Source organism: Hyaena hyaena, unplaced genomic scaffold (genome assembly GCF_003009895.1).
Source record: "Hyaena hyaena isolate Hyena2069 unplaced genomic scaffold, ASM300989v1 scaffold_579, whole genome shotgun sequence".
NCBI classification, from domain to species: Eukaryota; Metazoa; Chordata; class Mammalia; order Carnivora; family Hyaenidae; genus Hyaena; species Hyaena hyaena.
The window spans coordinates 164-15897 of record NW_024081207.1 but is presented as its reverse complement, the minus strand read 5'-3'; the positions used below and the strand labels follow the sequence as shown (position 1 = coordinate 15897).

Below are 15734 nucleotides of genomic sequence, written 5' to 3'. Positions count from 1 at the left end.
ATGGGTTCGAGCCCCGCGTCGGGCTCTGTGCTGACTGCCAGCTCAGAGCCTGGAGCCTGTTTCAGAGTCTGTGACTCCCTCTCTCTCTGACCCTCCCCTGCTCATGCTGTCTCTCTCTCTCTCTCCTAGAAATAAATAAAATTAAAAAAAAAAAAAAGCTATCTGCAAGTGTATTCAAGAATGGTGAATAATTGGTGCACCGCCCATGAACCTGTTTAGAGACCTAGTAGCCTTGTACCATTACTTTGATGTATTTAGGTCGTCTCTTTGTGTGCACAGAGGCCTGGGCAACTGACTTTTTGCTTGCCAAAGTGCAAGGTGACTTTGAGTCAAGTTCTGTCCTCTGAGATTGAAAGGGTGACCAGAACCCCCTTCTCGGTTTGGGAGTGCCCCTGCTCCCTGTTCTATGCAAGGCTCAGCGGCAGCCAGCAGGCTCCCACTGTCTGCTCCCACCTGGAGTGAGAAAGCCGGCTCAGACACCGGGGCCTGACAGGACTTCAGATAAACAGTTTCATCTTCAGGAAATGCACATACTTTGCAAGTTTTGGTCTCTGTGCTTAATAGAAACACTTCAATCAGTGTTTCCTGGAATCGTGGATTTTCCACCTGACTGTTCTTTGAAGAATCAGAGTTTGGCCTGGTCCAATGAAAGGAGTCACTCCCAATTTGGGGTCTTATTTGTAAAAGGAGGACAATTATGCCTCTTCTGCTTAAAGACAAAGTGTTGGACTAGGTAATTTTGCAAAGTCCTTTCCTATCTAGCAATCAATGCTTACCTTCTTTGCAAGTCAGAAAACGCACTGTATACATGGAGAGGAACGAGTAGAGCTGCCTGGGGATTAATGCTAGAAGCTTCGGTTGCCTAGCAACGGCTGACAAGGATGGGAACTCAACTCCCCTTCCCCAGCAGAATGAATCCAACTTCTCACAAGTTGATGGTGCTGCATTCTTGAACAGCTCCCTAACAACGTGGGCTTTGGCAATCACACCACACAGATGATGCCTGAGACCACACGTTCATTCTTCAGAGTAATGGGTGGGCAGGAATCTCTGTTGAGGACCAAATCCAAGGTGTGTTCAGCAACAGCAATGTGGCCTAATCTCCTCTTACTGGTAGCTTGGAAAGTTTCTTAGTAAAGCCCATTTCCTGGTCTACCTTGTATGATTTTGCCCACCTTGTCTTAGTATTAAAAGTGACTTTACTTTTGGGGCACCTGGGTGGCTTAGTCAGTTAAGCGTCCGACTTTTGCTTAGGTCATGATCTCACGGTTCGTGGGTTCGAGCCCTGCGTCGGGCTCTGTGCTGACTGCCAGCTCAGAGCCTGGAGCCTGTTTCAGTCTGTGACTCCCTCTCTCTCTGACCCTCCCCTGCTCACGCTGTCTCTCTCTCCTAGAAATAAATAAAACATTTAAAAAAAAAAGTGACTTTACTTTCTAAGCTAATGAATCTTGAGTGGGGGCACCCTGATTACCACATGTTCCAAAATGCTTTGCTAGATACCAGTTTGGCAACAGTTTTCTTTCATTTAGCTGACTGTATTACAGAAGTAAGATAAGCAAAGGATCCAGAGACGATAACACAATTGTCTTCACAAAGAAAGAAATATCCACCTGTCCCTGCTTGGGATCTGAATAAGTAGCTGATATGCGCTATTGAGTGTTGGGGTATTGTGCTTTTCTAAGGATGTTATTTGTAGAGTGTGTGTGTGTATCATTTTGGGCCCATGGTTCATTTAGAAATGTCCATCACAGTTCATTGGCCCTGACTCTTCAAGACTCTCACACCCACTTTTGCCTCCATAGACCCTTGGTATTGGGTGGAAAAACAAATGCCAGTTCCACCCTTGGCCCCAAGATGGAAACATACTTAGCCTCTAAAGCCAGTGCAAACACTCCCGCTGCCTCGGGGGCAGCCGCGGATGTCCCAGAATGCCTCAGAGTGCAGTTGCCATACAAATCTGTGGTTGCCTGGAAGGGAAGACATTCAATAATGAGTGAATAATCACTCTATTTTGAATCACAAAACAATACGAAGCAGAGGGTTATCTCTTTCTTTTATTTAAATTCTACCTTGTTCTGAGGACAATTAAGATGAAAGTAAGGATAAGCTTAGCATCCATCCATCTATCTTGCCATACATTTTATTCTAGCTTCCTAGTAGCCCATGCAAAAAGGGACAATTAGTTCCAGTCTGAGTGCTCATGAGACAAAAAAACAAGTCAATTGTTCAGAGAGGCAAATTTGCAGCTATTCCAGAGACTAGAAAGACATCTGTTTCCAGGATCCTGAGAGGAAAATCTATAGCCAAAAATTGACAAGTCAATACTACCACCAAGTCAATGCAACCATGAGCATTGCCCTGGGATCAGTTTGGAAAACCCAAGCTTACAATGTCATTTGTTTCCCTTCACAAAGGAAAGAATAAACATGCTCAGCTAAAGTTTGCCTAGAAAGACAGGACATTAAAAAGAAAATGTGTCTCTAGATCTCATGAAGAGATGCTAAGACACATGAAGCCACGATAACAGATGTGTGAGTGATCACTTCCAGAATTCTTAAGTGGAGAGACTGATCAATAGGGTTTTAAAGGACTCACAAAGAGGGGAAAAACCCCTCATTTTCAGTGAGCCAGGGTGAAAGCCAGGGTGTTCATTTAGATCATGTCTAGACCACAGGACTTCTCCTTCCTCTGTCTGTAGGATCCTCAGAGAGGCCTATTAATTTGGGGTACAAAGTATCAGGGAAGTTTTAAAGGTATCTTTTGGGGGAAAATTACAATGTTCAGATAGAACTCAAGGCCTTTCTCTTGCCCAAGTAGAAAGAGAATCATAGATAAGGTTGAGGGCAGAGTGATGCCATTGGGGTAGGGAGGGTCAGCTTCTCAGGGAAAGGAGTGAATCATCCCTCACTTCCTTTCTGCCCTGCTCTTCTCACTTTCTGCCCAGATAGCTCTCCTAGGAAAGGAGATGCTAAAGCCATCTTCTGCTTGGGAGGATCAGGCACACTTGCTAGTTCCCCAAGGGGGAGCTCAGGAGGGCTCACGGAAGGAGGCAGCTAGGGTCTGTGTCCCTTCCAGGTAAAGGGATCTTTTGGCTCACAGGAGAGCCAGGCCAGCTTGGCTTGGCAGAGTTCAGGCAGCAACTGGGGACTGGAGTCCTGGTTAGTAATGGTGGTTGTGTTCTGAGCTCCTGTCCCACTTTGGGAAGCCCCAGCTGAGATAGGTGGCCAGTCAAAATGTAGCTCAGCAGAACTACTGAACCACCAAACAAATTTCAGGCTTGGAGGTCTGAGGAAAGGCTGATATGTGAGTGAAATACCCAGAGAGAGGAAGAGCTCCAAAAAGGTTCATTATGCTCTACCCATTAGATTTTAAAGGGATTTGGAAAATTCACCGTGTTAGCTAGCTGCCCAGGAAGGAAGGACTGCTCAGAAAAGTGCAATAAGTAATCTAAGTCTGGGATTCTTAACCATTTTGTTTTCTCAGTCATGGACATATTTTAAAATAGAATGAAAACCGCTGCTCTTGCTTTGAGAAAACACACATGTGTGCCCAATTTTGGAGGGCTTATGGACCCAAGAGAAGCCCATCTATGGATGCTATTTTTTAATTACTATAATAAATGGATGGGCTCTTGGCTCAGATGCTCACAGTACATTGCTTCAGTTTGTTTTTGTTGTTGTTGTTTTTTAAGAACGTGAGAGAGACAAGAGAGAGAGCACATGCTAGTGGGGAAGAAGGGCAGAGGGAGACAGAGAATCTTAAGGAGGTTCCATACTCAGGGCAGAGTCTGCCCATGGGCTCTATCAGGAATGATAACCTGAGCCAAAATCAAGAGTTGAGGCTCAAGTGACTGAGCTACCCAGGTGCCCTGATACCCTAGTTCTTAATGTTCTCTTTATAAGTGGTGTGCTGCGGAAACTTTTTGATCATGAGTTCGTCATCATTTGTAAGGCAAAACAATAAATAAGAAAGACAACCTATGGACAATGACCTGGAAAGGAAGCACGGTTCTTGCTTCCAACTTGCACACCGTATGGCTCTACCTTGATAACAAAGCGTTATCAGCCCTGAAAGACAATGGATCTCCAGAGCCTCACTCTTCGAGGGTAGGAGGGCAGATCTTCTTCCTCCCATGAGGTCACACACTGGTGGCTCATGACGTCACATAGCAGCTGTGCCCTTCACCACCTCACCGAAGGCCCGGGACTGCACTTACCACGCCAGCCTCAGGGTTCCTCTTCCTCCCGTTGCTGAAGGTGGAGGCCAAGGTGGAGGAGCAGCTCTCATCATATAGGGCGGTCCTGCCATCGTTGATGGCCGAGTTGATGGAGATGGTCCACATGCTGGAGGCGTAGCCATCACAGTTACAGTCATCGTAGCTGCCGCCGTCCCCAGAGGCCCACACGTAGATGCTGCCTTTGCCGCCTCGACCCTGGGGGGACACAGGGAGAGAGGCCACCAGATCCCGTGCGCCCCGCGGGGGGGTTGCCGGGGAGGGAGTGGGGTCCCGGGCAGGAGGACCGGGGAGGGGGCGGCCAGCGGGGCAACTGAGGTCAGGACCCGGCTTCCTCACCAGCTCTGTCTGCCTGGAAAACCACTCTCCTGCCCGAGGGACACTGTGAGAATTCTCCATCTTGTGTCCGAAGGATTCAGTATAAAAAGTTACCTGAAGTTAGTATTTGAGCTTGGGGGTAACCCAAGAAAAGCTGGAAGAATTGCCTTAAAATTTACAGGAAAATTGCTTTTAAAAAGCTATAAGAGTATGAAGTCATGGTAAGAAATCAAAGTCTATGAAAAGAAAAATGAAAGAAAAACCCTCCTACATGTAATCATTATTACCCAATTCTTGTTCCTCCTGTAGACATTGTTTTCAGCAAAAACGTAAATGTACATTTATATTTATACTTAGCTCTATAAGATGTAAAAGATATTTATATATCCTTGATTTTATATTTATTTTTATATATACACTTTACACATATGTAGTTATTTTAAGTTTAAAATACACATTTTACTTGAATATAAATAAAATTTGTAGATCATGTGTATGTGTGTGTGTGTGTGTGTGTGTGTGTGTGTGTATTTACCTGATTGGATCATATTAGAATTCTTTCAAACACAATATTATATGACATTTTACCTGTGTAAAGGAACACCAAATATAGGAAGAAAGTTTAATATGAACAAAAATAACGTTAAAGGCATAATAGTATGCACAAGTTACTACTATGTGCTAATTAGTTATGAACATCAAACTTAGCTATAAATCCCTACAGTTCACATTGCTCTTCTGTTTAACCATGTTTTTATTTGCCTATCCTTTTCTTTTCTTGTTCTCTGTCTTCTAGGAGTATTCTCTCTCCCTCCACAACCCAGGAGTGTCCATCCCCTCTGGCTTCCTATGTTCTGACTCTGGGGACAGTAGGGCGGGGGGTACTCTGTTTCCCTGCAGGCTAGGTGGGCAGAGCAGAGCAGCCATGCAGCGTGGGAGGTAAGGGCAGATGTACAGCTGCCCTTCTCCTCACAGCTTGGCCCAGGACAGCTCGGTAACCCTCTAGGACCAGAAGATATAGATGTTATGGCAGAGAAAGTCTGTTCCTGGATGGCCATCAGGAGTCTCTGTCTTGACTCAGGGCCTTAAGGGCAGAGATACCAGAAGGCAGGGGGAGAACTGGATTGCCTCCAAGGTCTCTCTGCCTCCTGGCAATGAGAAAAGACACTTTGATTGCTTTTAACAGGACTTGGAGTTAATTAGCCTCTGATTGACTGAGTCGATATATCAACAAAGATTTAGTCAGCAGGGTCTTGGAAAATCTATACTGGAAAACTCCAGTGAAATCAGTAACTTCTCTCAGAAACCAGGACAGACAGGGAACTATATCATCCTTACAGCTGGTACAGGGGATCACACTCTCAGACAGACTCGGATTTGGGCTCGATGTCAAGAAATGGCACCCAATGAAATTGAGACAGGTGTGGATTAGGGTGAATGGGTGAAGCCCACCAAACATGGAAACTTTCCTCTGATCCAGTCCACAGATGGACTGCCGGTGAGACAGAGCAACGTTTGCTAAAAGGTAATCAGTGTTAGAAGCATTGTCACCGTGTTGTAGGGTTTTGGGGGACAATTGTGACTCTACGTTTTCAGACTTCTCTGTATTCATGCCTTCTCTGCAGTATTCTGTTGCACCATGGAGCAAACCTGAGTTGGCCTGCTGGTTGATGATAGATTTAGCCCAGCTTATTGTCCCAGCTGATAGCCAACAAGTGGCAGACATATGAAGGAGGCTGGTCTGTAGTTCACCTTCCAGGTGACCACAGATGCATGAGTTAGGCCAGCTGGCATGAGCGGAGGCTGGCCCAGATCAGAAGAACAACCCAGCTGACCTGTAGAGCCATGAGCAGGACTTAAATGGTTTTAAACTACTGTGTTTGGGGGCAGTTTGTCATGTGGTCTGGCCCACTGATACACAGGGCTCAACTGTCAGCCCGTTTCTGAGGAGTAAGCAGCAAACATTAGTTTTGTATTGGACTATAAGACTTGCCCACAAGACTTGCCACTGTGATTCCTAGGAATTTAAGCCTTGTTTTTCTAAGGTAGGGGTGTGTGTGTGTGTGTGTGTGTGTGTGTGTGTGTGTGTGTGTGTTTATATGATGTAATAATGGTTACAGCTGATAATTGGGTATCAGCACCCAGATAGTCCCCAAGTAGTCTGGGGATAGATGCATGGGGAAAGGGCATCTATAAGACAGCTCAGACCTGGTTCTGGAATGGGTCTGTTACTGGCACACCTTACTTTCCTGTTTTAATGATGTTCCAAGATCTAGTTCTGCCCCCAGATTCTCCTGAATGGGAGCTGGGCAGAAACAGACTGAATAACTATGACCCATATTCCAACAATAATCAGTTGGGAAATACAGCGAAAGGAACAAAGATGATAATCAGAAGAAGCACTACTGTGGCACTTTCTGTATGCCAGGGGCTGCTCTAAGGACTTTACATATTAACCTGCTAAATCCTGATAGCAATCCAATGGGAAGCACCATTTATACTAACCACAGGAAGGGTAAAACACTTAGACGGAAACCCAAGAAACTAAAAAAGAAAAAAATGAGCTAAGAACCTAATAAGACTTCAAAACTCTGTGGAAGGACACATGAAGATTTGACCCAATGGAAAGACACATCAACACATGATGTTCTTGGACAGAAAGAAAGCATCACAGAGATGTCGATTTTCCCCAAGTTAACTTATAAATTTAACATTCCAGTCAATACACTGTATCAATCAAGGTTCAGTCAGGCAAAGAATGCTACACTACGCAGTTCAACAGAAAGAATTTTATCCAGAGACTACGTGGTAAAGGAGAACCAAAGGCCAGATGGGATTGGGAGGCTCACCTAGAGACTCATATGAGATGGGCCAGCAGTCTACACTGCAGGAGGGAGCTGGGCCCAGAGGGTGGGCTGTCTGCTAGGGATCTCCAAACCTTATTCAGTAGCACATGCTCACATAATAGACTGGCAGTCAGACTTGCCCCAGTCCTTTACATTGGAATTCCCTTCTCCACCTCCACTCTCCCTCCTATAGGATTTTTTTTTTTTAAGAAGACAAGTGCTTTTGGATGAAATTTAAAAATTAAATACATGGTGCAGCTTCACTTTGAATTCTGTATTTGAATCGAGTGTCTCTGTGAGTTTAGCAGGATTAGTGTCTTTTTAAAGTTTTAACACAATGGGTTTCTCACCTCAGGGGCAATTTTGTGTCCCAGGGGTCATGTGGCACTGTTGGAGACATTTTCCATGGTCACAACTAGCATCTAGCTGGAGGATGTGTGTGCATGTACTACTAGCTTCTAGTGGGTAGAGGCCAGAGATGCTATTAAACTTTGACAATGCACAAGACAGTTCCCTACCCCCTGTGCCACCACAACAAAGAACTCTCTGGCCCAAAGTGTCAGTGGTGTGGAGCCTGAGACTCTCACCTATTGGTAAAGGTCAGTGAGTCAGAACTTGCTTGTTTTAGGGGCATAGTCTAACGTTTTTTGTTTTGTTTTTGTTTTTGTTTTTTTAAATTTCTGAGCAAGAGAGAGATAGTGTGAAAAGAGGAGGGTCAGAGAGAGAGGGAGACACAGAATCTGAAACAGGCTCCAGGCTCTGAGCTAGTTGTCAGCACAGAGCTTGACACGGGGCTCGAACCCACGAACTGTGAGACCATGACCTGAGCTGAAGTTGGCCGTCCAACTGACTGAGCCCCCCAGGTGCATTAAGGGCATAGTCTAAAGCAGCCTCTTGTGAGCCCCAAATTCATTTATTATTATTATTTACTAAATCTTACATGTTACATTTTGTAAACTTAAGGTGTATAGTGTATTACTTTGATACATTTAGAGTCTAATGCGAGTGCCACTGAAGCAACATTTACCTCGTTACATCGTTAGAGTGCAATATTATTGTCTATATCCATTATAGTATGCATTGGATCTCTGTGGCTTCTTTACGACTTGTTACAAGTATGCACCCTTAAACACCATCAGTCTTATCCCCCACCCCCTATCCTCTGGTAATCATCTTAATTCTATTTTTTTTCCTTTTTGTTCTTAAGAGGTTTGACTTTTTTAGATTCCACACGTAAGTAATATCATACGGTACTTGTATTTTTCTGTCAGACTCACTTTCCATAATGTGTTGTTGCAAATGGCAAGATATCCCTCTTTTTCATGGCTGAATAATATTCCATTGTACATATAATGGATTAATCCACATCTTGTTTATCTGTTCATCCATGGATGGGTATTTGGATTGTTGCCATATCTTGGCTATTGTGAACAGTGCTGCAATAAATATGCAAATATCTCGCCGAAATCCTGTTTCCACTTCCTTTAGATACATACTGAAAAGTGGAATTGTGAGATTGCATGGTAGATCTACTTTTAATATTTTGAGGAACCTCCATATTGTTTTCCATAGTGGTTGCACTAATTTACATTCCCATTAACAGTGCACAAGGTTTCCCTTTTCTCCACATCCTTGCCAGCACTTGTTGTCTCTTGGATTCTTGATGTTAGCCATTCTAACAGATGTGAGGTGATACTTCATTGTGGTTTTGATTTGCATTTCCCTGATGAAAAGTGACTTTGAGCATCTTTTCATGTGCCTATTGGCCATTTGTATGTCCTCTGTGGACAAATGTCTACCTAGTTCTTCTATCCATTTTTTTTTTATAGTTTATTGTCAAGTTGGTTTCCATATAACACCCAGTGCTCATCCCAACAAGTGCCCTCCTCAATGCCCATCACCCTCTCTTCTGTCCATTTTTAACAGTAGTGTGTTTTTTTTTTATTAAGTTCTGTTCGTACTTTGTGTATTTTGGATACTCCCACCCCTTATCTGATTATATGGTTTGCCAAATTTTTCTCCCATTCTGTATGTTGCTCTTCCATTTTGTTGTTTCTTTTGCTGTATGGAAGCTTTGGAATTTGATATAGTCCCATCTGTTGATTTTTTGCTTTTGTTTTTGCTTTCACCATCATGTGCAAAAAAATCATTGCCAAGACTAGTATTGATGAATTTCTTCCCTATGTTTTCTTCTAGGAGTTTAATGGTATCAGGTCTTTGTTTAAGTCTGTTATCCATTTGAAGTTAATTTTTGTGAATGGTGTGAGATAGGGGTCCACTATCATTGTTTTGCGTGTGTTTCTCCAGTTTTCCAATGCCATTTGTTGAAGAGATGATCATTCCCCACTGGGTGTTCTTGGCTCCCTTATTGAATAATTTGACCTTATATGCCAGGATTTAATTCTGGGCTCTGTATTCTGTCCCACTGGTCTATGTGTCTATTTTTGTGCCAATACCATACCGTTTTATTACTCTGACTATGCAGTATTATTGTTTAAAGCCAAGATGTGTGATTATCTCTAGCTTTGTTCTTTTTTCTTAGAATTGCATTGGCTATTCAGGTCCTTTTGCAGTTCCATACAAATTTTATCATTGTTTTTTTTTTATATTTGATGGGGATTGTATTGAATCTATAGATGATTTTCAGTAGTATGGCCATTTTAACAATATCTTCTGATCCACAAACATGGGATGTCTTTCAATTTGTTTTCTTCAATTCTTTTTTTTTTTTTTTTTTTTTTTTTGAAGTTTGGGGAGAGATAGAGGGAAAGAGAGAATCTTAAGCAGGCTCCACGCCCAGTGCAGAGCCCAGTGTGGGGCTCGATCTCACAGCTATGAGATCATGACCTGAGCTGAAATCAAGAGCTAGACGCTTATCTGAATGAGTCACCCAAGTGCCTCTTTTTTTTTTATTTCTTTGAGCAAAGTCTTGTAGTAATCATTGTAAGCACCATTTACTTCCTTAAATTAATTCCTAAGTACTTTATTTTTTTGATGCTATTATGATTGGGATAGTTTTTTAAAATTTCTTTTTCTAGTGATTTTTGTCTTAGTGTAAAGAATTTCCTGATTTCTGATTTCTGTAAGTTGATTTTGTAACCTGCCACTGTATTGAACTCATTGATTAATTCCAATGGTCTTTTGATTGGCTCTCTGGGATTTTCTCTATACAATAACATATCATCATCAAATAGTTAAAATACTACTTCTTCCTTCCCAATGTGCATGCTTTTTATTTTTTTGTCTCGCCTAACAGCTGTAGCTAGAACTTCCAGTACTATATTGGATAGGAGTAAAGAGAGTAGGCAACCTGGTCTTGTTGCTGATCTCAGAGGAAATCCTTTCAAATTTTCTCCATTGAATATAATGTTAGCTGTGGGTTTGTTGTATCTGGCCTTTATTAGGTTGAGGTATGTTCCTTCTATATCTAATCTATTAAGGATTTTAATCATGAAAAGATGCTGTATTTTGTTAAATGCTTTTTCAGTATCTATTGAGATGATCATGTGGTTTTTATCTTCATTTTATTATATGATTGAGTTACATTTATTGATTGGCATATGTTGAACCATCCTTGTATCCCAGGGATAAGTCCCATTTGTCATGATGTATAATCCTTTCAACATATTCTTGAATTCAATTTGCTAATATTTTGTTGTGAATTTTTGCATCTATATTCATCCGGGATATTGGTCTATAGTTTTCTTTTCTTGCGGTATCCTTATCTGGTTTTGCTATCAAAGTAATGCTGGCTTCATAGAATGAGTTTGGAGGTGTTCCCTCTTCTCAATATTTTGGAAGACTTTGAGGAGAACTTATGCTAATTCTTCCTTAGATGTTTGGTAGAATTCATCAGCAAAGCCATCTGAACCTAGAGATTTCTGATTTCTGTGTTGTTGTTGTTTGACTCAATCCTTGATGTGTTATTGATCTGTCCAGATTTTCTATTCCTTCCTGATTCAGTCCAGGTATATCATTGCTAAAAACATATCCATTTGTTCCAGGTAATGTAATTAGTTAGTATATAATTATTTGTAGTGTCTCTTAAAATTCTCTGTGTTTCTGTACTATTGGTTGCAATATTTCCTTTTTCACTTCTAATTTTGAATCTTTTTTTTTCATAGTCTAGCTAATGAGTTCGTCTAGCTATCAAATGTGTTTATCTTTTCAAATAATAAGTTTTTAGTTTTGCTGATCTTTTCTACTGTTCTTCTGGTCTTTATCTCATTTATTTTTGCTCTGATTTTTATTATTTTATTTCTTCTGCAATCTTTGAGTTTGATTAGTTCCTCTTTTTCTAGTTCCTTGAGGTGTAAAATTAGGTTGTTTAGATTTTTCTAATTTCTTAATATATTTGTTTATTGCTCTAAACTTTCCTCTTAGAACTGTTTTTGCTTCATCCTACAAAATTTGATATGTTGTATTTTCATTTTAACATGTTTCAAGATAATTTGTTTCTATTTTGATTTCTTCTTTGACCCATTGGTTGTTTAAAAATTTTTAAATGTTTATTTATTTCTGAGAGAGAGAGAGAATGTGAGCGTGGGAGGGGCAAAGAGAGAGGGAGACACAGAATCTGAAGCAGGCTCCATGCTCTGAGCTGTCAGCACAGAGCCTGACATGGAGCTCAAACTCAGGAACCATGAGATCATGACCTGAGCTGAAGTCAGATGCTTAACCAGCTGAATCACCCAGGTGTCCCAACCCATTGGTTGTTTAGAAGTGTGCTGTTTAGTTTCCTATATTTGAAGATCTACTCACTTTCCTTTTGTTGAAACTTGTAATTTCCTGCCATTGTAGTCAGAGAAGATAGCTGATATTGATTTCAATCTTTTTCAATTTGTTAAGATTGGTTTTGTGGCCTATCATATGATCTATCTTGGAGAATGTTCACATGCCCTTGAGAAGAATGTGTACACTGTGGTGGATGGAATGTTCTATATATGTCCAAAAGGTCCATTTATTTTTGAGTGTGTTTCAATTCCAGTGTTTCCTTGTTGATTTTCTGTCTGCACAATCTCTCCTTTGCTGATAGTGGGATATTGAAGTCCCCTACTGTTACTGTGTTGTATATTTCTCCCTTAAGATTTATTAGTATTTGCTTAATATATTTCAGTGCTCAGATGTTGGGAGTGTATATATTTATAATTGTTATATCTTCTTGATGTACAGAGGGGCCCCAATTTATGATGGTTTGACTTACAATGTTTTGACTCTATGATGGTACAAAAATGATACTCATTCAGTAGAAACCATGCTTTGAATTTTGAGTTTTTAATCTCTTCCTGATCTAGTGATATGCCATACTCTCTCATGAAATGGGCAGCCGCAGCGAGCCACAGTGCCTACTCATCCACGTGATCATGAGTGTAAACAACTGGTATACTTACAACCATTCTGTACCCACGTAATCATTTTGTTTTTCACTTTCAGTACAGTGTTCAATAAATTATCTGAGGTATTCAATTCTTTATTATAAAAAAGGCTTTGTATTAGATAGTTTTGCCCAATTGTAGACTAATGTAAGTGTTACTAGCACATTTAAGGTAGGCTAGGCTAAGCTATATGTTTGGTAGGTTAGGTGCACTGAATGCATTTTCAACTTATATTTTCAACTTTTGATGGGTTTATCAGGATGTAACCCTAGTGGAAGGAGATCAGTATTGACCCCTTTATCATTATATAATAACCTCCTTGGTCTCTTGTTACCAATTTTGGGCTTGAAGTCTATTTTGTCTGGTATGAGTATGGCTACACCTGCTTTCTTTTGGCTATCATTTCTTTGAATATCCTCCTCTGTCCCTTCATTTTGCATGTTTGTATTTGGAGCTGGGAAGAGTCTCTTGAAGGCAGCATGTAGTTGGGTCTTTGTTTCAATCCATTCAGACACTGTTCCTTTTGATTGGTGAGTTTAATCCATTTACATTTAAGGTAATTGATATATGAAAACATACTTTTGCCATTTTATCTTTTGGGTTCTTGTTGTTTTGTATCTCCATTGTCTTGTCTTTCCTTCTTTCATTGGTTTTTTATGTTGGTAGGTTTCCATGATAATTTGCTCAGTCCTTTCCTGCTTTTTATTTTATATTATTTAAAATTTTTTCAAACATTCATTTATTTTTGAGAGAGAGAGAGAAAGAGAGAGAAAGAGGGAGAGATTATGAGTGGAGGAGGGGGAGAGAGAGAGGGAGACACAGAATCTGAAGGAGGCACCAGGCTGTGAGCTGTCAGCACAGAGCCTGATGCAGGGCTAGAACTCACAAAGTGGGAGATCATGATCTGAGCAGAAGTTAGAAGCTTAACTGACTAATCCACCCGGGCACCCCTCCCCCATTTTTAAATGTTTTGTCTTTGCTCTAGATTTTTGTTTTGTGGTTCCCATGAGGTTTGTATATAATGTCTCATAAATAAAATAATCCTTTTTTCTGTTGATAGCAACTTATCTTCATTTGCCTATACTGGTTCTGGAATCTTCCTCCTCCCCTTTTATACTTTTGTTGTCACAAATTGTCTCTTTTTATGCTGTAATTTGATTGCCAAATTGTAGTAGCTATATTTGTTTTTAATGCCTTTTTCTTTGAAGCTTTATGTTACAGTCATATCCTATTCTAATAGAGGGTTACAATTTTCTGGTTAACATCCTATTCTAATAGAGGGTTATGATTTTCTGATTCTATCTATCACCTTCATAAAAATTTGGGGTATTTTTGTATTTTATTTTAGGTAGAAGAGCTCCTTCCAACATTTATTTTTGTAAGGCAAGTCTTGTGGTGGTGAATTCTCTCAGCTTTTGTTTGCTTTCCCTTTCATATCTGAAGGATCACTTTGCTGGATAGAGTATTCTTGCCTGGAAATTTGAATAGGGTATTCACTTTCTCCTGGCCTATAGAGCTTCTGTTGAAGAAATCTGCTGATAATCTAAGGGGGATGTCTTTGTAGGTTATGTTCTTTTCTTCACCACCACCCCCCCCCACTGCCTTTAAGAATCTTTCTTTATGATCAATTTCTGACAGCTTTGTTAAAATGTGTCTTATAGAGAACCTTTCAGCACTGAGATACTAAGGTGACCAATTAGCTTTGTGGACTTGTATTTATAGTTTTTTCCTCAGGTTTGGGAAATTCTCAGCTATTAGTTCTTTAAATAACACTTCTGCTCCCTTCTCCTTCTGGTATATCCATAATTCTTTTGTTGGTCTCCCTAAGGAAGTCTGAAAGCTCTTGTAGGGTTTCTTCACTTCTTAAAAATCTTAGTTCTCTATCACCTGAATCATTTCTAGATTCCTGTCTTCCAGCTCACTTGTTCTTTCTTCTCTCTGATCTCCTGTTTCCAATACTTTCTAATGTGTTCTTCATTCCCTCTGTTGAGTTCTTTAGCTTCAGAATTTGAGTCTTTTTGGCAAAGTACTCCTTGTGTTTATTAATTTTATTCCTCAGTTTATTAAATTGCCTTTCTGAGTTTTCTTCTAGCTTGCTGAATTTCTTCATAACCAGTTATTTTGAATTCTCTATCAGTTAGATCCTAATTTTCTGTGACTTGGAGGTTGGTTGCCGGAGAACTGTCATTTTCTTTTGGTGATACCATCTTACTGTGAGTTTTCATGGTGTTTGATGAAATGAGCCTCTGCTGGCACATTTGAAGTAATGAATGCTTTTCTTATTTAGGTAAAGTTCTATTGACTTTGATTTTAACAGTTCAATAGGTTGGGAATTGAAGACCTTTATTTTATTTTCCAGCAGGTGGCGATATAGTCCATTTTTTCTCTTACCTAAGCTGCTTTATGGCTGTATTTGAGAGCACACATTTTCCACCCACCACCTGCTCTTCTGGAGGGGTCACTGAGGCCATCACAGTTACCTGTGCACTGGTGTCATCACCAGTGCTGAGGTTGCCAGCGTTGCTGGTGTGCTTCTTGGTGTGCTGGGGTCATGGGTGCTGCTACTGCCCAGGGTTGTTGGAGATACATGGTCTTGGGGGCCACGGACACTGGGTTTACAGGCACCACTGCTGCTGCTCCCCTGGTTTTCCTGCCTCCATGAGGTATATTCCTTCAGATGCATAGATGTATGATTTTCTGTGGAGTCCTGATGTGCTGTACAGAGGAACCCCTGTTGGGTTACAGGTGCCCTACTTGTTGTAAATTAAAGGAGAGAAACAAAGAGTTTCTCATGCTGCTGTGGTGCTGGTGTTACTCCTCACAAATTTCTTTTTTTTTAATATTTATTTTTGAGAGGAGCACACACAGTCGCACAATAGAGTGGGGGAGAGGTAGAGAGAAAGGGAGACAGAGGACCTGAAGTGGGCTCTGTGCTGACAGCAGAGAGCCCAAGTGGGGCTC

General features: G+C 41.0%; 1 protein-coding gene across 1 annotated transcript in view; it reads right to left on the bottom strand.

The window, feature by feature from the left end:
• Nucleotides 1–15260, bottom strand: part of PCSK2 (proprotein convertase subtilisin/kexin type 2) — a gene marked incomplete at its 5' end in the record, with an annotated part of 33756 nt that extends 18496 nt beyond the window's left edge. Inside the window, 4 exons of the mRNA XM_039256479.1 lie at nucleotides 1867–1967; nucleotides 4217–4432; nucleotides 10709–10713; nucleotides 15236–15260. Of these exons, the coding sequence (XP_039112410.1) occupies nucleotides 1867–1967; nucleotides 4217–4432; nucleotides 10709–10713; nucleotides 15236–15260 (347 nt within the window). The remainder of the gene's footprint in view (nucleotides 1–1866; nucleotides 1968–4216; nucleotides 4433–10708; nucleotides 10714–15235) is intronic.
• Between the last annotated feature and the right edge of the window lie 474 nt (nucleotides 15261–15734).